Source organism: Cricetulus griseus, chromosome 5, assembly GCF_003668045.3.
Source record: "Cricetulus griseus strain 17A/GY chromosome 5, alternate assembly CriGri-PICRH-1.0, whole genome shotgun sequence".
Lineage (NCBI taxonomy): Eukaryota > Metazoa > Chordata > Mammalia > Rodentia > Cricetidae > Cricetulus > Cricetulus griseus.
Window position 1 is genome coordinate 11,402,625 of NC_048598.1, and position 25,631 is coordinate 11,428,255.

Genomic DNA, 25,631 nt, shown 5'->3' on the forward strand with positions numbered 1-25,631 from the left:
TGCTCACTAAGGTCCACTCCTGGACCTCTGGTCTCAGCAGTTGTTCCCCCTTCTTGATTGTGGCCATTTTAATAGATTTGTGAATAAAGCATGAAAAGAAGAACACATGTCTTTTATAGAAACAGATTCACACAGTGCATTCTACAGTACAGAGACCATGGAGTTTGGGGACCTGTCTGTCATTTTGCTTTGCTGGGAATTAGACAAATACATTTTAAAGAAATTTAGTGACAAATGGAAATAAGAAAGAATACTTTTGCTCCTCAAGAAATCCCATAGTAGGCTGTGAACGGTGTGAAAGGAGTCAAAGCTTGGGTGGAGAATTGGAGGCAGCATTGCAGGTTATTTTCTTTCCATTGAGAGCAGTGGGTTGCAGTAGATTTCCCTTTGGGAGCATCTGAAGCTAGGAAATAAGTCAGCAGCTAGTCACACGGACTGTTATTAATGAAGTCACTCTCAAACTTCTGTTCTCATAGTCCCTTTACACAAATGGAAAGGGGTTTCGTTTCATGTGTAATAGCTGAAATATACTATATTGGTATTAAACCTGGGAAAATATAAGTTGTTTAACTCAATAATAATAATAATAGCCAGGCAGTGGTGGTGCACACCTTTAATCCCAACATTCAGTAGGCAAAGACAGGTGGGTCTCTGTAAGTTCAAGGTCAGCCTAGTCTACAGAGTGAGTTCCAGTGCAGCCAGAACTACACAGAGAAACCTTGCTTGAAAAATAAATAGGTAAATAAATAAATAAATAAATAAATAAATGTAAGCTAGCCCTGGTAAAGCAAACCTGTAATCCCAGCCACTGAAGTAGTGAGATATGAGGATGTCATTTGAGGTGAGCCTGGGCTGCAAAATGAGGCCAATGCAAGTTCAAACAACTTGGTGAGATCGTCTCAGAAATGTTAACAAGAGCACCTTTAATGACTGTGGGAATACTCGCTTCATATGTTCAATCCCCAGTACTGAAAATAGCTATATATAGTAGGTCCATTATATATTGATATTAGCAATATTTTTATGCAGAATGCTTTGACAATACAGCTTGTGGTGTGTGTTCCCTCTTCTTTTCTTGTGGGTCTCTGATGCATGGCCATCAGAACAGAACAGGATTTTGATTGAAGGCAGTGTGTTGAAGGATATGAAGAAGCCTATTTGAAGGATACGAAGAAAATTTGTCCTTCCATAGATACATATTTGGACCCTAACAGACCTCATGAAAGGGTCTCAGGAACTCCCTGTGGTCTTCAGGCCACACTGTGAATCACTGTGCTTTTTTTGAGCAGTAAAACATGAATACTGGGCTGTGTTTATTCACCAAAGATTTATTTAAAAGGTTGCCATGGGCCAGCAAATGGGAAATGAATGGATCTGGGAGGGCTAGAGAGTTCAGAAGTTGAGGTTGAGTTTGGAATTTCTTTAGCAAGCTTAATGTTGTGTATTTGGGTGGGCAGGGTCCCAGTGATGTGAGGGAGTACTTACAGACACTGGGGAGGTGGTGGTTTCCATACAAGCCCATCCTCACTAAAGTGATTGGGAAGGTAAGTAGAAGAGATTGAAAACTAGAGAGTCAGCCGGCATCTCAGAGGAAACAGAATATTTCTAGCACAAGAAGGTATTGATGACATGTTGAGGACGAACGGAGGCTGCTCAGACTGGAAGCTTGGGGTGAGGCCTCGTGCAGAAAGAGGGGAGTGAATCTGGTGAGCCGGGATCCTGCTGTGACTCCATCAGGAATCCTCAGAGGTGGCACCTCTTCTCAACCACTGGAGCATGTCCTCTCAAAGTACAAAGGCCCTGTAGTCGGGGTTCATTTTCTCCATGTGTGTTGGACATCCCCCAGGCCATCTCTCTTAACCCTCCTGGGAGTCTTCATGGAGTACTAAGTCAAGCACTGGCGCGTGGGTGGGGCCTCCTTACATTATACAGCATTGTAATCATTATTCCTTTTCTTTTTTCTTTTTTCAGGCCATCCAGACCTTTCAAGTTCCCAAGAAGGTAGAGTAATTAAGCCGTCTTGTTTACTCATCAACTTCTCTGTAGCTCCCATTCCTCTGCCTTCTCTACACTTTCTTCTTTCTACCTTCTTCACTCATATTTTATGAAGGAAAATGACATTTCTGAAGCCCATATCTATAAAAGGGCTTTTCAAACTTAGCATATCTTCTTACCCTTTAAATTCTCTTGGGTCTGCATTTGTATTTGTCCAGCTATTTTGCATTCTTTTCTATTTAAGTTGGCTTCTCTGTCCTTTTTGTTGGCGGAGGGGGCAGGGTCACATGCACCTCCATTATCTTATTGTTGCATAACCCTGTCTACCACTCTGCCAACCAGTGTGACTTCAATTAATGGTCGTTTATTTGTAAAAAACAAAACAAAACACTGTAGCTGTATTAAGATAAAGGTATTTATTTATGTGGAATTTTTATTTTTCAATGATGTATATGTATGTATATGTGTCTGGGGGGTATATGCACATGAGTGTGGGTGCCTGCGAAGGCCACTGTTGTCGGATCTGAAGCTAGAGCTACAGGAGGTTGTGAGACACCTGGTGCAAGTGGTGGGAACGGGGAATGTGGCCCTTGCAAAGCCATGTATACTATAAACTGCCAAACCCCAGAAAACTTTAGATAGAATTCTTGAAAATAAAGCAAAGACACTGCCCTATGCTCTTACACAGTGTGGTTCTAGGTACAGGGTCTTCACACTTACACTTGAAGTGACCTGTGAGATTCAGCTGCCACAGAAGCTCAAGTAGAAAAGAATCCAACCCTTCCAGTGGGAGCCTTACACCGTCCAGAGTAAAACTCAGCCTCCCAAGGGGAGCACTCACCATCTAGAGTAAAACTCAGCCTCCCAAGGGGAGCACTCACCATCTAGAGTAAAACTCAGCCTCCCAAGGGGAGCACTCACCATATAGAGTAAAACTCAGCCTCCCAAGGGGAGCACTCACCATATAGAGTAAAACAGCCTCCCAAGGGGAGCACTCACCATCTAGAGTGAAACTCAGCCTCCCAAGGGGAGCACTCACCATCTAGAGTAAAACTCAGCCTCCCAAGGGGAGCACTCACCATATAGAGTAAAACAGCCTCCCAAGGGGAGCACTCACCATCTAGAGTAAAACTCAGCCTCCCAAGGGGAGCACTCACTATCTAGAGTATAACTCAGCCTCTCAGTGAGGGCATTCACTGTCTAGAGCAGTGGTTCTCAACCTGTGGGTCACAAGCCCTTTGGAGGTGAACAACCCTTTTACAGAGGTCACGTATCAGATAATCCTGTATGTCAGATATTTACATTATAATTCATAACAGTAGCAAAATTACAGTTATGAAGTAGCAATGAAATAATTTTATGGCTGGGGGTCACCACGGCATGAGGAACTGTATTAAAGGGTCACAGCATTGGGAAGGTTGAGAACCCCTGGTGTAGAGCAAGACTCAGCCTCCCAAGGGGAGTTACTCACTGTCTAAAATAAAGCTCTCATTAGCAAACTCTCCTGTTTGAAATAACACTTAAGATTTTAGTATAAACTAAATGTATGCATTACATTTTAACCTTCTTGGGTGTTGTGATACTAGGAATTGGGTGCAGGGCCCAGCACATGTTAAATAAGCACTCGTGAACTGAGCAGCTTCTGTATTTTAACTGTTTGGGAATGGGAGGTTCTCTTCTGTGTGTGTGGTATGGAGGCTGGGGTTCAATGTCACCTCCCTTCCTCGGTGTCTCCCCACCTTAGTTTTTGAGATAGGACCTCTCACTGACCCCAGACCTTGCTGTTTCAGCCAGGAAGCAGCTCCCAGGACCTGTCTCAGTCTGCAGTGCCTGGCTTAACACAGCACCTAAGATCCAAACTCAGAGCTTTATGCTTGCACAGCAACACCCTTATCCACTGAGCCAGCTCCGCAGCCTGAGTTTTGTTGAAGAGCACAGTTTCATGACCGCATGCGTGCGTGCGTGCGTGCGTGTGTGTGTGTGTGTGTGTGTGTGTGTGTGTGTGTATTCATCTTATAAAACTGAAACATTGTACAATAACTTTGTGCTCTCTTGGCAACCACTATTCTACTTTTTTGTCTCTATAAATTTGACCACTCTAAGTGTCTCATTTGAGGAGAGTCATCCAGATGTTGTCCACTGTGACAGACTCATTCATTCTATTTAGCATCATGTCCTCCAGGTCACTCACATTCTAGCACATGTCATAAGTTCCTTCCTTTTCAAGGTCTGATCATGTTCTGTTATGCTGTGTGTGACTGCCATACTTTATCTTGTTCATCCACTTTTGCCCTTTCCTGAGAGAGAGAGAGAGAGAGAGAGAGAGAGAGAGAGAGAGAGAGAGAGAGAGGAAAAGATATAAACATGCCATAGTAACAGAAATAATATCACTTTTCTGGAAATAATGATCTTTTCAGCAGACTAAAATTTTAACATTTTGAAAGTATTTGGGTTTTCCTCTGTTACCAAATTGATTTTTTTAAAGAATCATAATTTCTTTTTTTTAGCATATCTACCCATAAATACAACTTACTCAGAAAAGCCTTTCCTGATTTTCCAGTTCCCACCTCACCTGGAAATAATCTCTTCTTTTTCATTGGCCAAGCATCAGTTCTGCTTCTGTAGGTATCTGTGCCTGTCTGATTTTCTGCACTTAGCTATAAATTCCTTGAGCACAGGTCTGTCTGCCAACCTTTGCCTTCCCACAATGCCTTTCATCTCTCTATTTGATGTACTGTTAGATGGCTTTGTAACCTCACACAAAAGAAACAGTTGTTTGTCCTGTTTTTGTGTGTGAATTTTTTGAATCTGAGTTGTTCTTCCATTAGGTTAACAATCGATGCCACTAGAAACATAGTGAAATGCTTGTCCTTAAGGGACAGGAAAAGTTGGGAGAAATATTGAGGGAAGACAATGAGCTGGGGGAGAAAGGTTTCTTTAGGAAGTAAGAGAGAACACAAAATCTTAAAATTTGCTCCAATCAGTAAGGTGGAAACCAAGACCATTTAGTTGATTTGGACAGTGCCAAAGAATCAGGAGAGTAAAGGCTGCTAGGGTTAAGGTGTGGGGGTTGGTCAGTTTACACCCTTTCAGGGAAGTTTGTGGAGAGAGCAGATTCTGGAGAGGTCACAAAGGGTAAGCCAGGAGAACAGCAAATAATTCACTGTGGAGGTCCCTGTGATGTCAGTGACCACCAGTTCAAACCTGCCCGTATATGATGCTGCCTGAGCATAAGGTAGTTCTGTAAGACACTCGGTTAACAGAGTGAGCCTGGCAATAAGGCTGAGCCTCTGTAAGTATGTTCAAGGGACTTCCTGTTGGGTACCAGTCTAGCACACAATGCCATCCTCACCAGGGAGCCAGCCTGCCCACTCACTTGGAGTTGTGATACATGGAAACATTTAAGATGCCCTGTTACTAAGAGGATCTGAGGCAGCCGACTGAGAGATGGCTTGAACTCTATACAGTGCTGGCTAGGATAGAGCTGCAGGCAGTCTCCTCAGGGAGAGCCCCCAGCCCCCAGCCTTTCCAGCTCACTCCGTGCCTGACCAGATGTTAGAGAGGAGGGCTGCACTCACCGTTGTGCTGCGCTTCTGCCCATACATGTCCCAGTGAGAGCAGGTGGGTGCGCGATACATATCAGCCCATATGCAGGGGGACTTGCGTAAAAGGGTCAGTCCTTTTAAAAGTTATTCTGATGCACATATGGCTCACTTTTAAAGAAAAGAATGTGCACACACTTTACTGTTGGTCAGAAGTGAAATGTTATAGGTGTGTCTGTGTGTATTTTATAGGTCATTTTAAATTTCCTTTACTCCTCCCAGTTTTATAGGTTTTTAAAATTGTGATATTATAACCATTGTCTGGATTTCATATCACACATGAAACACTTATTTTCTTTGTAGTGCCCATAGCTGGGCCTAGGCAGCACAAGGGACAGAAGTCCTGCCTGCAGTTTGTGCCATTCAGGGGAAGCACTTGTCTGAGTGGCCATGAACTCCACAGCACTGAGCATACTCAGGATGGCAATGCTGAATAGTTGTGTCTAGGACATCTGCTGTGTGCAGAAGGAGTTGTGATATCAGGTTAAATGTGTGCGGAGGAATGCACCAAAGAACTCACCATAAAGCGTCCACATGGCGCCGGTGCACGTTTGCAGCTTGTGGCAGGGCATGAAATGAAAACCAAATGTTTTCAAAGGGAAGGAAAGCAATTATTGAAAGAGAGTTTTAGACTTTCTGTGTATGTGTGCATAGTTCTCGAGAACACAAAGCAAAAAGTCATTCTGGATAAATTAAGCTGCAGATGAAAACTAAGCAGCGCAGGGCCACTGTCCTCTATTGATAACATGTTTGTAACAAGGAACGACTTCTGGTTCATTAGAAAGAGCGGATCCCTTTACAATGTAATGACTAAACGTTAGGTTTGGAACCATTCTCATGTCGTGGGCTGGTATTTTAAGGGTCTGGTGTAAAGTGCTCTTTCTAAAGTGTAGAGTGATGAACAGAATGTCTCAGAAGTGCTACTCATACAAAGGGCATTATTGCTTCAAGACCAGTGATTTTTCTCACTGTTTGGTGGAATAGGAAAGAGAGTGGGGAGGATGTTTATATTGGGCACATGGCCACTCGGGGGACATTTGAACAGCCACAGGGAACTCATTGGGATTCATATGTTCCCATTATATCCCATTATATAAAGGCAGTTCTTTCTTGCCTAACAAAATATTCCTTCAATAAAGTCTTAAATCCAGAATTTGCAATCAGGCAAATAATGTTCAACTCAGTGTCCTGTGCTCTATGTAATTTTGCAGAGAGGAATTAACTATTACTGGGGCTAGAATTTTTTTTCTTTTTGAGACAGGGTCTCACTATGGAGCTCTGGCTGACCTGGAACTCACTATGTAGACTAAACTGGTCTTGAACTCACAGAGATCCAGCTGCCACTGTCTCCCAAGTGCTGGCATTAAGGTTTGACAAAGGTAGCTGGAGAGATAGCTGTAACTCTTGTCTTTAGGTTGTAAGCTGCCTTTATCAGCTGAGCCATGTCTCCAGCCCTAGGAATTTAAAGTGTGAATTTGAAGAAGAATTTGTCGTTTACTTCCCCTTGTGTCTTTAGTTTCACTTGTGTTTGAAGAGACAGGTGGAAACACAGTTAAACGCCAGACTTAGACCCAGATTACCTAAGGCTTTATGATTTGACTAATTCCTTAGCATGTCTGTGCCTCAACTTTTCCATTAGAATGATTCAGATGATGGTCCGTGTAAGGTACACGAGCCACTAACACTGCAGTGAGTACAAACTGTTATTTATGTCAAGTTACTTTAAAAGAACAGGCAGTGGGAATTGCCAGGGCAAGCTCCTTAAGGCGTAACTATATTATGGCTTAATTCTTTTATTAGTGGCAATTTGAAATAAATATACCCATAGAGTCAGTTCTGTGGAACTTCAAAACCAGCACTCTGCATGTGGAGATTGGAAGGACTATATAGCAGTATTTCCAGACATGGAGAGCCCCTGGCTTTATTTGTAATTGCTATCGTGTTCTCAAAGGAATTTCTCATATACTTAATTTGAAGTCTCTTCCACATGAACCAGAACTAGGCATCACAGTAGCCAAGTGAACTGTAATTGTTGAGAATTTAATAGTAGTCACACACTGGGTGTTTGGGGGTTTCTTCTAAAAAAGACTGGAACAACTAGAAGCCCCCAGACACTGTATGACCTTTGGAAAAAATTCAGTTTCACAAGGTTCTGGCAGGCACTTGGTTCATACAAGGGAGAGTGAGGATGGCACAGTCCACACTGAACAGAGTAAATGCCCTGCCCTTGTGAACTCAGTCTACTGATACTCATCATTAGTTTATTTTCTAGGAAGAACGAGAGTGGCTCTGGGAAGTATGGTTTGGGATTTCACTACATGAACCTGTTCATAGACTTTTTCCTTTTAAAGGAGCCGATGAAAGGTATAGAGAAAGAAAATAAGTAGAGAAACAAAAAGTTCTCCAAGACACTACAAGATGGAGCCTTTTTTTTTTTTTTATCTTCTTCTTCTTTGTACCTATAAAATGTGGCTTTTTTCTTCTTCTTCCCAGACATGCATACAGATATAAACTGTCATTTGTCACATAAACTACCTATACTGACCCAGTAGCCTGTGGTCACTAACCTGCTACTTTACCAGAAAAACAAAAGGGCAATGATCTTCACGTTTCCGGCATTGTTGTGTAGAAATACTTGTAGTCGTATTGGTAAATATCTGTGCTGGCATAAAATGGGGATCTAGCACTGCTCTTGTGTGTAGCTTTACCTCCACACTGCTTCTCAGAGGTCCTCTCTCTGCTCACTCTGTGCCTTGTAGCTACGCAGCCCTGCTAGCCGACTGGCCTGTGGTGGTCCTGGGCATGTGCACTCTGCTCATCGTGGTCTGCGCCCTGGTGGGAGTTCTAGTCCCGGAGCTGCCCGACTTCTCTGACCCACTGCTGGTAAGGAGACCTGGACCTGTGCCAAGCCTCGAACAGTCATCCTGAATTAAGTACTGAAATGTATGGTACATTCTGTTAGTGGCCCTTTCCTCCTTTGTTTCTGAGATGGAGTCTTACACAGTAGCTCCTTGAACTTGTCGTCCTCCTGCTTTAGCCTCCTGGGTCTGAGCCACTACATCCGGCTCCTCATCTCTTTACAAACCTACTGCAGCCACCAGTAACCATGCAGACCTCTTTCTGCAAGTAACGATGTTATCAGCTCAGTATGGTGTTGCATGCCTTCAGTCCCAGCACAAGGCAGAGGCAGGTGGATCCCTGGGAGTTGGAGGCCAGCCTGGTCTACAGAAGGGGTTTCAGGACAGCTAGGTCTGTTACACAGAGAAACCCTGTCTCAAAAATAACAACAGAACAAAACAAAAAATCAAACAGACGTATTATCTATGCTCTGAGGTACGGTCAAGGAACTTGCTCACCTTCAAGTCAAGCTCAAGATGCCCCCACTTCTCTTTCCCCATATTTAATCAAGGAGCAGCATAGTGAATAATGTGCATACTCTGAAAGTATTTTCATAAAGAGTTTAGTACTGTGTGTCTCTCCCCACCTCCCAGAAGTTAAAGGCATTTCCATGTACCAGGACCTGTTAAGAACATGCTCCTCTGGGGTGGGGTAATGAGAAAAATGTGACCAAGGATAATGATAAACTCTTGGTAAAATACTGTAACAATGTATAGCATAATTTAATTTGACCTTAATTTTTTACAAATTAGAATTAAGCACTTATTAAATACTTGGGCACAGGTAAGTTTCTGATATGCTTTTCCCACTTCCTGAGACATGTAACTGGAGAACCAAATGACTTTGTCATAGCAAAGAGATGATGATTATCCAAAAGGCAGTGTGTGTGTTAACACAGGTCTCCTCTGCAGTTGAGAGGAATGCCTGTGTTTCCTGTTGGAGACTCTGCATCACTTTGATATTGCTTTCCTAAGTTATTAACATAACTGTCATTAGTGGGAAATGGAGTACACTAATGGAAACACGTAATATTTTATCTTAGGGTTTTGAACCAAGAGGAACTGCAATAGGCCAAAGGCTGGTCACGTGGAATAACATGATGAAAAATACAGGATACAAAGCAACATTAGCAAATTATCCTTATAAGTATGCAGAAGAGCAAGCCAAAAGGTAATCACTTACTTTACATGACTTTTAAATGAATCCTTCTTATTGCCTAAGCAAAAAGACTGTTAAAACCCAAGGCTCCATTCTTTGCCATGAAATTTAACTGGTCATTGAAATGTCTTGGCTCTACTATGATGAAGGTGAGGTTTTCTTCTTTACGCATGAATGTTGCTCACATGAATCCTTCCAGCTTAGTGTCAGATACTAAGTAGGTTGGAGCCTTAGGGTTGCACTGTTAGAATCAGCCTGTCTCCTTGAAATAGCTAGAACTTTATCAAAGATGAGATTGTTTTTCCCTTTCAGCCACCGGGATGACAGATGGTCTGACGATCATCATGACAGAGAGAGAAGAGAAGTGGACTGGGACTTCCAGAAAGACAGCTTTTTCTGTGATGCTCCAAGTGAGTGAGCATCGGGATGGACCAAGTCCTCAGCAGCTTCCCAGGGTGGGGCGGGGCGGGGTGGGACGGGACAAGACTGAGTGAGAGCAAATCAACAGCTTTCCCCCGTTCTGTAGTCACAGAAACGTCAGCTAAGTAATATATCCTCCTAGGGTAGTCGGCTACCAGTCTCAATTTGCCTGTGATTAAAAAGAAAGGATTCTGTTCAGATTTAAGGAAGAGATTAATATTAATATTAATAAGTTTTCTACCTTGTCTAAACTTTCAAGTCACATCAAATCCTTTTTCCTTTTTATTTCTGAATCAAATAACAAGTACATATTTTTTATTGAATCCTAAAATAATCAGTTTTGTAGCTTTGTTTAAATGAAAGCAAACATATTAAGAGCTCTCCACATGTCAGGTGTGGTGTCACATGCCTATAGACTCAGCTACTCTGAGGCTGAGGCAGGAGAATCACTGGAGTCCAGAAATTCTTGGCTGTATTATTTAGGTACTACTAACTGTAGTACCCTATGCTATTTGGGTGTCCACACTAAGTTTCCCATCATATGGTGACCTCCTAGAAATGAGGGACCATGAGGGGTGAACTGGCCCAGATCAGAGAGAGCCGTGCTCCATCACTTCACAGTGGAAACAGAGAGGTGAAGAGAGTGCCGAGGTCCGGAGCTTGCAGGCGTCAGCCTGGCTGGAAAGGACGTGTTGCATGGTGCTGAGGCTAGAGCCCTGGAGCACCTGAGGCTACTGCTGCTTAAATACAGCAGAATTGAGCCCCAGACGTTGCAAGAATCCAGATTTCAGTGTGGAACCACGGATCTTTAAATGTTGGCAGCCAACTCACTGGAGAAATTCAGTCACACGTAAAGTCGGCTCGTTCCGTGGCAGCTGCCAGGGAGGATGTGCAGGAGGTGGTGAGGAATTGCAAATGGCGGCTAGATGTTCAGTGAGCAGAGTGGTGAGAATGAGGACTGAGGGTGATGGTTTTTGACTAAGCAAGTATTAATAGGAACATTGTTTTGATTTCAACTTGCTGAAAGCCCCTCTTCATTGTATATTTCCCTGCCTCAGTAGATACCAGAGGGCCCACTTAGATCTTGCTAGCTCAGATAGATGGGAGAGGGGATATTCAGATTTTATACCAATTCTAGGAAGCAAAGGAAGTACAAGTTCAAACATTTTCTGCCTCTTAAAACACAGATTAGAAAAACTGAATTCTAATTATTTCTATGTTTGGGCTGTTTTTGTTTTGTTTCCCTCTCAAAGTATTATTATAATTGCTTAATCAGCACTTGTTAATGTCTTACTAAGAACAACAGCAAATTCAGGAAGTAAGTCTACTTTGTTGCCAGTAGTTCACGCCAATAGCTGTCTTTGAGTAGTAAGTTCTGGCTTGACTAAAGCCCTCCTGGGCTCAATGGGAATGAAATATTTCTTTTCGAAGGGCTGGTTTTATACTCAAACTCAGCCTACATAAGACAATAGCTGTTTGGTGAACACAAGTATATTTGCTAAGGACAGCTGAATGATCATGAATAAAACCATATGTGAAAATGGTTTGCCCATTGATTTGTTAATGCAATTAGACATTTAGATAATGTAAAATTTAATCTCCTTTGTTCTCTTTGATACATATTAACCCTTTTTAATAACCTGGACAGACACAGCCTCACGAAGCACCTGCCTTCCATCTCATTCTCACAGTTATTTGACATGGATCTTGTCACCATTTGCAAATGAGGAAGTAGTCCCAGAGGAGTTAGCAGTTGCTTGCATGAGGTCACACAGGTGATAAGTGGCAGGGCCTGGGTACAGCCAGATCTGATTTAAAGACCATGCCCCTTCCTGTACATTGCACACCTCCTTGTTCAAACAGCTTTGTTAGGCTAACTTCAGATTCTTTCTCTAGACTCTGGAGTGGAAGAGTAGCCCTGAGCACAGCCAGGATATACAGTGCTCCTGTGGTTCTGGCTGGCACAGTGCCTCAGCACTCAGGTGGCCTCCTGTGTGAGTGTGGTGATTCAGTCACCCACCACCTCTCGTTTGTAGCCAGCTGCCAGAGAAACTACCCTTATGATCCTCTTTGACATTCTCTAGTGTGGCATTCTAACATTTCTCATGCCATTAAGAGAACGAAGAGAGACCTTCAGTTAATTTTCCTTATCAAAGGAAAGAATTCCCTGCTGAGAATGAATTGTCTGTGCAGTTTCTCTTGTTTCTGAATTCTGACTCTTACTAGATAAATAGCTATAAACATTTTTCTTTCCCTCTCTTCATTCTACCAGGTGATGGATATTCCAGAGTAGTGTTTGCTTCAGCAGGAGGGGAGACACTGTGGAATTTACCTGCAATTAAGTCAATGTGTGATGTGGATAATTCCCGGGTATGTAAGATACAGCTGAAATGTGTACAGCATAATAAAGTTATGTTATGGGAACCTCTGCTGCTGCCCTGGTGTCTGCTGATGAAAGGCCTGCAAGGCTTACCACCAAAAGCAAGCCCCAACAGGCGGGCTTTGCTCCCCAGATCCCAGCATTGAAGTGTCCTTGTGTTTCTCCATCTTTAAAACATGCTGCCTTCTTTAATAAAGATCTCTCTTCCTTTGCCGCTCACACTCTCTCACCACGATGGCCTTCTGTTATCTTTCTGGAATAATGGTCCAGACTGCCCCTTTCTTCTCCTACTGTACTCTCTTCTCTAATTTAGTCTCACTGTTCTGCATGTTGCCCCCTCCAGAGTCAGTTGTCAGCATTGCCGCTATGCAGTTCTATGCCTGCCTTTCTGGCAATCAGTGATCTCAGAGGAGAACTTAGGAAGCAGGGGGAGGGATATCAAAAGACATTAATACAGTGTCTGTCTCAGCGGCCCCACCCTCCAATCCAGACTGCCCCAGGTCTAAACGCCTTACTGCTTGGAAAGACACAAGGATTCAGGACAGGCCTTTCCTCTCAGACTCCTCCAGAGCCACACAGATGTCAGCTCCAGAACACATGGAGTCAGTCACCCCTGGGTGCGGAAGGGTTGACAGTTTGAGCAGGCACAGACTGCTGTCTGATGTCACTAATGGACCTGTCCAAGGATGATAGCCAGGCTGGAAGGGACTCAGGATGTTCTTAGCATAACCTTAAGATCTAAAACCAGAGGTTAGTCCCAAACCCAAGCACCTGCCCTGTTAAGAGCTAGCCAGATAACCTGATTCCCATCTTGTGCTCTCAGTGGGGCGTCAGTGAAACACGTGGTAGAAAGGACCCGTAACGTCACCCAGAGCAGCAGTATCCTTGAGCTGACGAATTCCTTCAGAGAACTAGCAGCTCATAGTCCACCTAGTGAGTTGGTCCCAGATGCATTGAGTATCTCATGCCCGAAGTGCCCCTATGTGCTTTCGACTTTAAAATTAACTTTCTACATAAGAGGTGCCACATGTAATGAGGAATACACAGACAGCTTCCAGGTAAGGTAGACCACGATGGCCTTCTGTTACCTTTCTGGAATAAAGGTCATTCTCCAATGATCACACCATTCTCCAATAGGAAAAGCTATTTGACATCTGGGGTGAAGTTACAGTGATTATGGCATCAGTTTTCTGTCCTTGTCACCTTCCTTGTCTGCAAGTGAGCTATAAAAAGGCCGGAGTTTTCTAGTCAGTGGTCAGGTTTTATTTGCCATATTTCTTCCACCAGCTGCTAGATCCTACCTTACCTGGAAGCTGTCTGTGCATTTCTCATTACATGTGGCATCTCTTATGTAGAAAGTTAATTTTAAAGTCGAAAGCACATAGGGGCACTTCGTGCATGAGATACTCAATGCGAGGTACTTGTTGTGAGTGGCTGTGGACCATGGCTTGGGATCAGCACCATTCACCAGATGAGAAGGTAGGCTTGGGAAGTGAAGCTGCTGGAATACTTGTCTTCAAGCTGGGTGAGAACGCTGAATTTGGATGTCTCTTACCCCTCAGTGTTCTGCCTGCCCTTGGTTCTCAGGCCTTCCCAGAGACTCCATGTGATCATAGAATACTCACTGCTTTCATTCTAAACAGTTTGATGAGCCATATAGTCCCCACAACAGTATACGAGCTAAGTACCATTGTATAGATGGGAAACTGGGCACAGAGAGTAAGTAGCAAATTTGAACCCAGCCAAATCTGCCTCAAGAGCATGCCCCTACCCTCTGCACTGTGTGCTTCCATAGTGAAAACTTACCCCAACCTGTTTTTGTTTGTTTATTTCTGATGTATATGCAATTTCCTACTCAGATGGCCCTTAAAGAGGGCCATCATAGCCTGGGATAAGTATCAGTTTGATAGCAGTTTATTCTTTTAATGTGCACTAAACTCTAAGAGTTAAAAAGCCAGTAGCAACACTGTGTCATGGTAGCTTTCAACAACGAAAACAAGGTAGTACTTCCTCCATCTGTATGTACATATCAAATGATCCTGGAGAGGTAGCTTACAAAAAAGACACAACTAAACAGGAAAATAAATAGGTGAAAAATTATATGAAGGAGAAACAATGGAAGAAAAATAAAAGCAATGACGAGAGAGCCTAAGAATGCATAGCCTGCCATCTGCCCACTGTGAGCTGCAAGCTTGTCAGTAACTTCCCAGCAGCCAGTGTTAACAATTTCCTTTCAGTGGCCAAAGTCACCGATGGGGTAATAAATAAGGAGTGGAAATTAGAAACCCAACTTTTCCTAATGCTGAAAAAGGGAACATTTCCCCTGTACCCTCTCTCACTCTCTCTCTGTGTGTGTGTGTGTGTGTGTGTGTGTGTGTGTGTGTGTGTGTGTGTGTGTGTGTGTGTATGAGGGGGAGGGAGGGCGGGAGGAAGGGAGGTTGGGGTCAGGTAAATCAAGGATGTGAATTCACATGTATGCATGCATGTGGAAGGCAGAGGATAACCTCAGGTGTCCTTCCTCAGACACCAGCAGGGTCTCGCACTGGCCTGGGACTTGCTGAGTAGACTAGACTATCTGGCCAGCACATCCAAGGATCCATTTATTGTCATCTCCTCAGCACTGAAATTTTAAGTACATGCTACCATGCCTGGCTTGATTTTTTAACATGGGTTCTGGAAATTGAATTCAGGTCCTAATGCTCACACTTTACAGACTGAGCCATCTCCCAGCCCCTCTGTCATACTCTTGATAAAAGAAGTATGATGTTGTGTCCACAGTTACTGTGTGTGTGTGTGTGTGTGTGTGTGTGTGTGTGTGTGTGTGTGTGTGTGTGTGTCTCGGTACACATATATTGGCACACGAGTAGAGGTTAGAAAACAGCTTGCAGAAGTCAGTTCTCTCCTTTACCATGTGGGTCCTGGAGGTTGAACTCGGGTCCTCAAGCCTGGCCACAAGCACCTTTACCCACTGAGCCATCTCACCAGCCCAGTTCTTAACAAGAGTGTTTACCAAGTGAGAAAGTGGGGGACAGACCCAAAACACTCATCCAAAGAGTATTTGGTGTGGGCAGTTGCAGAATCACAGTAAATGAATAAACAGGCAGTCGGGAACCTAAAGATCTACTTCAATAAAAATGGTTATAATTTTAGCTTGTTAAATGAATACGCTTTTATAAACCAGTTGCAAATGTGATTGTTCTTAAATTCCTGCTATGGAAAAAATGATAAAATGTCCATTAGACATATTAGGTGATAACTTGGGTCAACAGCTCAGCTTTGAAATTACTGCTTAGCTTTTTCCAGTCCCCAGTTGGAGCTGCTTTGGGAATTTGTGTGTTCTGGTGTTCTGAGTCCTTGGCAGCCTTTCCTCCCCACCCTCAGTCCTTGTTACTGTGTTAAGCACTTGGTTAGTAACGCCTCTCAAGCTGATGGGACCAACCTAATGATCCGAAGCAGAAGCTCTTAGCTGTCAGTGGGTTGACCCTGGTGAGGAGTGTTGCACTCAGGGAGGCCAGATGTCCCCTTGTCCTCTGCTGTGACGAATCTCCAGATCCCACTGAAATTACATGCCACTGTGCTCCTCCTTCAGAGAACTGGGGCTTCCAGAAGGAGTGGCTCTGTCCACCTGCCCACTGAGGTGTCCACTTCTCAGCTTCTGTCACTTCCCTGACTCTCTCTAGTCCTTGTTTCTGTCCTAGAGGACCCACTGGCTAACATGCACTCATAACCGGGAAGGTCTCTCAGAGCATCACTCCACTGGAAACACTTTACCTGTATTGTCTCTGCATGTGATAGACGTTGGAGCTTTGAGGACTCCGATTGAAAAGGGGATTTGAAAATTGGTGTCTGAGACTTTGTCTTACTCGATTAGCTTTTGTGGACTGCTGGAATCCCTTAGAAGCTTAGAGGACCCCAGAATATAGTTTCTGAGACTTCTTTCAAGGGGCCTTTGCCTTCACTCTCCTCTAACTCCTGTTGGCTTTATGTGTGGGTGGGGGCTTAGTTACCAGGTGGAGAGTCCAGGAGTCAGATGAGCCTGCTATTGAGGGTTTAATCTTCCTCTTTTTTTTCCTTTCTTGTCTTCTTAAAATACCTCCAACTTAGCCATTAGTTTTTAAAGTTAAGTATCATTTAAACACTACTGGTCTCTCCTTTCTCTCTCTCTCTTCTCTTTTTACCCCCTATTTTAAGTCAACTCCATCCCTGTGACTATCTGACTAGGGAACTATGCAAAGACATGTCACAGCCACATAAGCAGAATAGCTTCCCAAGACTCCCCAGGAGTAAGCAGCTAGAATTAGAGGCCTGTGTTCGTAGTGAGGGATTTGCTTTTGTAAACTCTATTTTATTGTCTATAAACTCCTAAGGATTTGGAATTATTCATAAGGATCCCTTTTCCAAAAGTATGACAAAACTACATCTGCCCTCTGCATAAAGAGACACCTACCTGCCAGTCTCTTATAATATGGGATTCTGTCTTTATCTCACTCACAAATAACTAGTTACTGCCACTGTGATGTGACACTTTCAGACATGGGCACTTCCTCTGGGGGTCCCTGTATGTCTATATAATATCCTACTTGTCACATTAAGTTCTGATCTTTGATTTCTCTGCCACTCTGAGAGTAAATTGAGGGCAAGGACTATGGTGCTTCTCACTCTGGGCAGGCACTCAGAGACGACAGTATTTTGAATCTACAGATGGGAACAGAAGGCCTCACTCGCTGTGAGTATGGGCAGTCTTGAGTGCTGCAGTCCTTCATCCTGAAGGGATAGTTAGAGGGTGCCCATCATGATATCTTTCTCTGTGATCCTATTTCTTAACCTATATGAGGCCTTAAAGGCAGTTTTTCCAAATGTAGCCAGCACAGTTGTTCCCTGGGGGTAAACTGGCATTTGTTTTTATAGTAGCCAGCAAAGAAGCAGTTGATATTTATAATGCCCACTTTTTAATCTTTGGTCAAATATGCATATTGAACTCCTCTTATTAGGAAAGGGGGTTATGCAAGGATACAGTGCCGTGCCCCGGCTTTGCTGGGTATGTCTGCAGCTGAATGTGTGCCTCTTCCAGCTGGGATCCCTGGAATTCCTTTGCAGGCTGAACTGTTAATGAACAGTCTGCCATGAAAACTGGAGACACGTGACTTTACTAGTTCATTTTTCTCAAGTTACGATAAATGAATCTTTAAACCTGGAATTATCCTGTTTTATAAAATGGTAATTATGTGTTTTCAGAAATAAGCTTTAAGATGAGGTTTTTGTGAAAGTGAAACTTACTCTAATACATTTCCATAATAACTCTTTGACTCACTTTTCTTTACTCCCATAAAGAATTATTCAAAACAAGTAATTGTGGTTTTTTGTTTTGTTTTTTCTGTCTTAGTTTGGTTTGTTAAGACAGGGTCTCAGTGTGTAGACCAGGCTGTTCTGGAACTCAAAGAGATCCCCCTGTCTCTGCCTCCCAAGTGCTGGGATTAGAGGTGCATACCACCATGCTCAGCCAAAACCGAATAACTTTTTATTCGGGAAAACTTCCAACGTTAGAATGAACCTCCATATGCAGCAGCAGCCACAGCCTCCTTGCACATCCACACCTCTCCCCACACGGTAGTCCCAGTTTACCAGGCCTGAGGGAATAATCTGTAGCTTGGGTCTTAGATAAGAGTCTAGCTTCTAAAATGATTATGTCAGCAAACTTCTTTGTCTTGGAAAGATATTTTAATGAACAGTTGACAAAGCCTATTTTAATCAAGGTACAGGCTGTTTGAAATCACAGTAGAAAAACTCCACGCCCTTTCTGAACTTTGGAGTATTCCCCAGAACAACCTTTGGTAAATAAAGACGAGGAAGGCGGTAAGTGGGCCTTCTCAGCTGTGGTCCTGATCAGAGGTCTCTGCTCAGGCCTGGAAGGGGGCTGGTCCCTGGTCTCACCTGCAGGGAAGAAGAGTGGCTCATCTAACCTAGGAGTGGAATTAAGCCAACCTCATATCCGAAGTGGTAGTAGTTCCCTGTGGCAAGACCAGTCCTCCCAGGGACAGCACTCTAAATGAAACGCTGTCCACACCAACCCAGAGTCACCACAGTTCCTAAGTGCACCAGCCACCATTTACCAACAGAGAAAGCACCCCACAAAGGGTTTTAGCCAACCTGAATGAACTTGAGGATGTAGAGGAACTAGAATTCCACTTGTTTATTTTTATTAACTTAAACTTATTTAAATTCAGATGTAAAAATGTTTTAATCTTAAAATATTGGCCCTTCTCAGAAATTATTTCAGAGAATGATTTCAGTCTAAGTTTTTCATGAATCCGGCCACTTTTTGATTTATCAAATAGAGTTTTTCTCTAGTCTGCTTAGACTGCAGTAACAAGGCCCCTTAGATTAGATAACTTATTAACAGGTAGTTTGTTTCTAACAGTTCTAAAAACTGGAAAGGTTTAAGATCAAAGGGTCTGCAGATGGAGTCCAGTGAACCTGTCTTCTAGGGTGGTATCATCTTTGTATGACGATACAGCACCAAAAGGCACAGACTCGTGTGAGCCACCACAAGGGCACGAATCCACTGATACCTCCCAGAAGGCTCTGCCTGTGGGAGTAGTCACACTGGAATCAGATTGTAAGGTGTGAATTTGGAGGACCTATTACAGCCATAGGAGTACTTTTAGGAACAGCATCTCTGCCTTCAACTGTGTTTATTGAGAATTTGGTGACTGGTCACCAAAACTTTCTTGCCAAGAACCAGAATTTTAAGGAAAACAGCAATTAGACAGCTGTTAGCCTCCTCCAGTGAGTGCATGAACTTGAAAACACATCCACTTCATGACTCACACAGTGACTTTGAAAAGCTGTTTGCTAAGCAGGTGTTAATTTTATCTCCCTTCTTAAGCCAAACCCAGTACTGCCTGACATGGCATTATATTTGTATACCATTCCCAAACCGGAGTTTGCTGTTGAAAATCAAACAGCCTGTAGACTAGCTGTGACGTGAGGTCTTGGGGCAGAGAGTGCTCACCTGTGTACACAACTGACACACACTATGACAGAGGACAGTCTAGCTTCTGCGCCTTCCTTGTCCCTAGAGGCAGGAGTGAACTGCCGGTGCGAGCCTGTTTAAACGCCAGTCCCTCTGCGTTGTCTGTCTCTGCAGATCCGATCCCACGCCCAGTTCAGCGACCTGTGCCAGAGGACCACTGCTGTCTCCTGCTGTCCCAGCTGGACTCTGGGGAATTACATCGCCATCCTGAATAACAGATCATCCTGTCAGAAAATTGTTGAGCGAGATGTCTCCCACACGCTGAAGCTGCTTCGAACCTGTGCCAAGCACTACCAGAACGGCACCCTGGGGCCCGACTGCTGGGACAAGGCAGCCAGAAGAAAGGACCAGCTCAAGTGCACCAATGTGCCACGCAAGTGTACCAAATACAACGCCGTGTACCAGATTCTCCACTACCTAGTAGACAAGGACTTCCTCACCCCAAAGACAGCTGACTACGCCATGCCAGCTTTAAAGTACAGCATGCTCTTCTCGCCCACAGAGAAAGGGGAGAGCATGATGAACATCTACCTGGACAACTTTGAAAACTGGAACTCTTCGGACGGCATCACCACCGTCACTGGGATCGAATTTGGCATCAAGCACAGCCTGTTTCAGGGCTACCTCCTCATGGACACTGTGTACCCTGCCATAGCCATTGTCATCGTGCTTCTCATCATGTGCGTCTACACCAAGTCCATGTTCATCACGCTCATGGCCATGTTTGCCGTCATCAGCTCCCTGATCGTCTCCTACTTCCTCTACAGAGTCGTGTTTAACTTTGAGTTTTTCCCCTTTATGAACCTCACTGCACTCATCATCTTGGTCGGGATTGGTGCAGACGATGCCTTTGTCCTGTGTGACGTCTGGAACTACACCAAATTCGACAAACCGCGTGCAGACACATCAGAAGCGGTGAGCATCACCTTGCAGCACGCCGCCCTCTCCATGTTTGTCACAAGCTTCACCACTGCCGCCGCCTTCTACGCCAACTACGTCAGCAACATCACAGCCATCAGATGCTTCGGGGTTTACGCAGGGACGGCTATATTGGTGAATTACGTCTTGATGGTCACCTGGCTTCCCGCTGTCATTGTTCTGCATGAACGGTACCTCCTCAATATATTCAGCTGCTTCAGAAAGCCCCAGCCACAAGCCTATGACAAGAGCTGCTGGGCGGTGGCCTGCCAGAAGTGCCGCAAGGTTCTCTTTGCCATTTCAGAGGCGTCTCGGATCTTTTTTGAAAAGGTGTTACCGTGCATCGTCATCAAGTTTCGCTACCTTTGGCTCATCTGGTTCCTTGCCCTGACTATAGGTGGGGCCTACGTCGTGTGCATAAACCCAAAGATGAAACTGCCTTCGTTGGAGCTTTCTGAATTCCAGGTGTTCAGATCCTCTCACCCTTTCGAGCGCTATGATGCCGAGTTCAAGAAGCTTTTCATGTTTGAGCGGGTTCACCATGGAGAGGAGCTCCATATGCCCATCACGGTAATCTGGGGTGTGTCCCCAGAAGACAGCGGCAACCCTCTGAACCCCAAGAGCAAAGGAAAGCTGACACTAGATAGCACTTTCAACATTGCTAGCCCAGCCTCCCAGGCCTGGATTTTGCACTTCTGTCAAAAACTGAGGAACCAAACATTCTTCTACCAGACGGAGCAGCAGGACTTCACCAGCTGTTTCATTGAGACCTTCAAACAGTGGATGGAAAACCAGGACTGTGACGAGCCTGCTCTGTACCCTTGCTGCAGCCACTGCAGCTTCCCCTATAAGCAAGAGGTTTTTGAGCTGTGCATCAAGAAGGCCATCATGGAACTGGACAGGAGCACAGGCTACCACCTGAATAACAAGACCCCCGGGCCAAGGTTTGATGTCAACGATACCATCAGGGCCGTGGTGCTGGAGTTCCAGAGTACCTTCCTCTTCACCTTGGCTTACGAGAAGATGCAACAGTTCTACAAGGAGGTGGACTCATGGATCTCCAGCGAGCTAAGTTCAGCGCCTGAGGGCCTCAGCCATGGCTGGTTTGTCAGCAACCTGGAGTTCTACGACCTGCAGGACAGCCTGTCCGATGGCACCCTCATTGCCATGGGGCTCTCGGTGGCCGTTGCATTTAGTGTGATGCTGCTGACCACTTGGAATATCATCCTAAGCCTTTATGCCATCATCTCCATAGCTGGAACCATATTTGTCACAGTCGGGTCCCTCGTCCTGCTGGGCTGGGAGCTGAATGTGTTGGAGTCTGTCACCATCTCGGTTGCAGTTGGCTTGTCTGTGGACTTTGCTGTCCACTACGGGGTGGCATATCGCTTGGCTCCAGATCCCGACCGTGAAGGCAAAGTCATCTTCTCTCTGAGTCGTATGGGCTCTGCGATTGCCATGGCTGCATTGACCACTTTTGTGGCTGGGGCCATGATGATGCCTTCCACGGTCCTGGCGTACACCCAGCTGGGCACCTTCATGATGCTCGTCATGTGTATCAGCTGGGCCTTCGCCACCTTCTTCTTCCAATGCATGTGCCGGTGCCTTGGGCCACAAGGCACCTGTGGCCAGATTCCTTTACCTAAAAAGCTCCAGTGCGGTGCCTTTTCCCACACCTTGTCTGCAAGTCCTGGTGACAGGGGACCAAGCAAAACACACACTGCCAATTCTTACCGTGTAGATGCCAGGGACCCCAGATCCGAACTGGAGCATGAGTTTTATGAGTTACAACCCCTGGCATCTCACAGCTGCAGTGCCTCAGAGAAGAACACTTTCGATGAGCCACACATCTGCTCCGCATTTTCCAATGGCCAAGCAAAGACTCTAGGGTTGCCTGTGCCTCTAACCTACAACAGTGAACTCACCAAGAGCCCCAGAAATGAACCAGGCTCAGCCTTGTTACAGCCTTGTCTGGAGCAGGGTGCCATGTGTCACTTCTCTCTCAATCAGAGATGTAGCTGCCCAAACGCCTACATGCACTTAAAATATGGTCCTCGCTCTTGCCAGCAGGTGGGTGACTCCTTGTGCCAACAGTGTGCTTCCACTGCTAGCAGCTTTGTCCAGATTCAGAACGTGGTGGCGCCTCTGAAGACCACACACCAGGCTGCTGAGGTCCTTATGCATCCCATCCGGCACATGCTGCCACCGGGGATGCAGAATTCCCTGCCAAGGAATTTTTTTCTCCACCCAGTGCAGTGCATTCAGGCCCAAGAGCAACTGGATGACAGCAGCATACACAGTCTTCAGAGCATGGATGAGCATCTTCCCAGGACAGCAGAGCCTCTGCTGCCTGTCAGCAGGAGCCCTGAGGCTTTCCAAAGAGCTTGTTGCCATCCTGAGAATAACCAAAGGGGACTCTGCAAAAGTAGAGACACAGGGGACACCGAGGGCAATGGAGGGACCAAAACCAAGGTCTCTAGTTTACCAAACCAGGCTGACAAGGCAGAGAAGAAAGTGGAGCCAAGCCAGCTGCAGACTGATGAAAATGTGAACTCAGAACATTTAAACCATAATGAACCAAAATTTATATTCAGCCATTTACTAGGAGAGACTGACTGCAGGTCCTGCCCGAGCAGTCCACAAAGTTGCAGAAGTATTGTGAGATTGAAGTGTGATTCCACAGACTGCACGATGCCAAACCTTGAAGCCAGTGTGCCTGCTGTACCAGCACACTCAGAACTGTCTGGAGAAAGCTTGTTAATAAAAACGCTATAATAAATCTAGCATTGCATTCAGAAGCACCGCCTCTGTCACTCTTTTGAATCAGGAGAGGGGTCTAGGAGCTTACAGAGGGAGGCTAGCAACAGGCATGTCTCATGTGTTACCATGTTTACAGTCCAGAATATCTCCATATTCTGTCTGAATGGTGAACAAACTCATAGATCTAGTGGTTACTGGACTTTCAGGTTACTAGGGTTTTGTTGTTTTTGTGTTTGTTTGTTTGTTTGTTTGTTTGTTTGTTTCAAAAAGTAATTCTTGTACATTCTGTCCTCTTGTACTGTCTATCCTCTTGAAGCAGTGGATCGAATTGAAAGTGTGAGTTACCTAGAAGATTCGGTTCTCTTAGTCAGTTCCTGGCATCTTCATTGTGGTGCATTTGGCTGATGGTAATTAAGTCTTCTCGTTGCTCAGCATAAATGCTAGGACTCAATTTAACAAAGATACTTCAGTTAGAAACCAGGAACTAGGCAGCATTAAAGTACATGTTAATTAAAAGTCATGCCAAGCACTTTAATATACTACATTTGACTCGTCCTGCTCGGTGCCTCACATGAAGCCCAGGGCACATTTATATCCAGATTGGCATCTTCCCACATCAACTAGACGGACAGTTGCTGTCACACCTCCTAACCTAGGAGTCATGAGTGTCATCGCTGTCAGGTGACAACCATCTGTTAGTACCACAGAAAGAAGTGTGAGGAGCCATGATCACCCATGAAGCACTGTGCTTCAGTGGTACCCAGGTCAGCTGTGTGCGGGCTGCCCAAAACCTTCAGAGTAAGGGATCCTGTTATATGGAGTGTTGCCTCCATCTGGTCCTAAGGGGCCATGTTCACAAGGCTTCTCTCACCTGTATCCCAAGATGTGTTAAGACAGCATCAGCATACAGCTGACACCTGGGAATACTAAGCCTTTGGGCAGCATCTTTGGTGACAGCGTGTCGTATGTCAGATCAGTCTGTGGTCGGAGCTGTTGGTGCATACCTTCTGGGTAGTATGAGAGGTGACACAGCCCCAGCACACCATGTCACCTGACACATCCCAGCTCACTCAGGGACTGCCTACCTCCACCTGGAGCTACACATTCAATTTGTTCCTCCGAGGAATCTGGTAGGAATACTCTTAGATAGAAAAGTTGCTACTGAAAAGTCTTAGTAGTTATTTTCTAAGAATGGTTTTCCAAAATCCATCTCTATAGTCCCAGGACCTGAAAAAAAAAAAAAAGGCTATCAAGAGCTGAAAGGAAATGTATAATCTCGTGCCCCTCTGTCAAAGCACATCTTTGCAGCTTTTGCTTGAATACCGTGTCTGCCTCTCTTGAGCCAGCCTGTTGTTCATTCGGGCTTCTTTCAAGTCTATGAAGCAGTGCAAACATCTCCAACGTATCCACCACCGATGTCCCTCCAGGTGCTTAGATGTCTCCCTGTCTTCCCACTAGCCTGCTCCGCTCACTCAGTTGTCCTGTTTATCAGATGGTGCAGTTATGATTGTCCTTGGGCAAGCGCCAGGTGAAGTACCAGAACAGACTGCTGACACACCTTGAGGAAGTCTGGTCCCCGGGACACTGGGCAGTGCTCCCGTTGGCTCACTTAGAGATAGACAAACTGTTTGGCTCAGCATTAACAGCCAACCCTAGAGAAACCAGCTGTGTCTCTGGCACAGGGTCTGGTGCTACTCTTTCAAACAGTGTCTGCCCAACCCCCACTGCATTTAGTTCTTAGTTCAGGTGACCTGGGGGCCATGGGCTAGAAGTCAGGACTCAGTGCCCACGGTGAGAGTCTTTGTTTTTCTTCTGAAATGTGTAACTATCGAGTCGGCTAATGAAAATCCAGGGGTTTCAAAGCAGGTGTGATCTCCACCAAGCTCCCACATTGCATTCTACTAACTGCCCTGGTAAGGAGCGACCGGTGGCCTTTGTCCCTCACCAGCTCTGTTTAATTGCCCTGAACCTTGCTGGGCCTGTGGGCCCTTTGCACATTTACTTCAGGGCAGACGAGCTTTGACCTCCCTGGGTTTCATATAGGTTTACTTCTGGGTTGGGTTGGATTTTAGCATTTTATTTTACTTTATGTTAAGAATTTCATTGCTGGAGATCCAAAGATATATATATATATATATATATATATATATATATATATATATTATATAATATAATATAATATAATATATATATATTTCTTCACTATGTGCAGAAAAGCATCACCACTTCTGGTTCTGTGTCACAGGGAACTTTCCCATGTTGTCTCCAAATGGTGATGCATGAAGAACTTCCACACAGGGAAAAGAGCCCAGTGCGCTGTGAAACACTCACAGCCTGGAGGTTTGGTGATATGGCTTTACATATTTCTCTGGCTCCCACAGACCCATTTTTGATTGCTGAATTCCTGTTACCAAATTGGGTGCTTCCCTCTTCCCTTGCAAGGTCACCTTTTAAATCCTCATTTGAT

General features: G+C 44.8%; 1 protein-coding gene across 8 annotated transcripts in view; it reads left to right on the forward strand.

The window, feature by feature from the left end:
- Disp1 (dispatched RND transporter family member 1) overlaps positions 1-23,202 on the forward strand; it is a 137,838-nt gene extending 114,636 nt beyond the window's left edge. For all 8 annotated transcript variants that reach the window (XM_027418778.2, XM_027418781.2, XM_027418777.2 and 5 more), the window contains 6 exons: positions 1,972-2,001; positions 8,357-8,480; positions 9,538-9,665; positions 9,966-10,063; positions 12,346-12,443; positions 19,601-23,202. In XM_027418778.2, coding sequence (XP_027274579.1) covers positions 1,972-2,001; positions 8,357-8,480; positions 9,538-9,665; positions 9,966-10,063; positions 12,346-12,443; positions 19,601-23,179 — 4,057 coding nt within the window. In that variant the 3' untranslated portion in view covers positions 23,180-23,202. The remainder of the gene's footprint in view (positions 1-1,971; positions 2,002-8,356; positions 8,481-9,537; positions 9,666-9,965; positions 10,064-12,345; positions 12,444-19,600) is intronic.
- Positions 23,203-25,631: the final 2,429 nt, after the last annotated feature.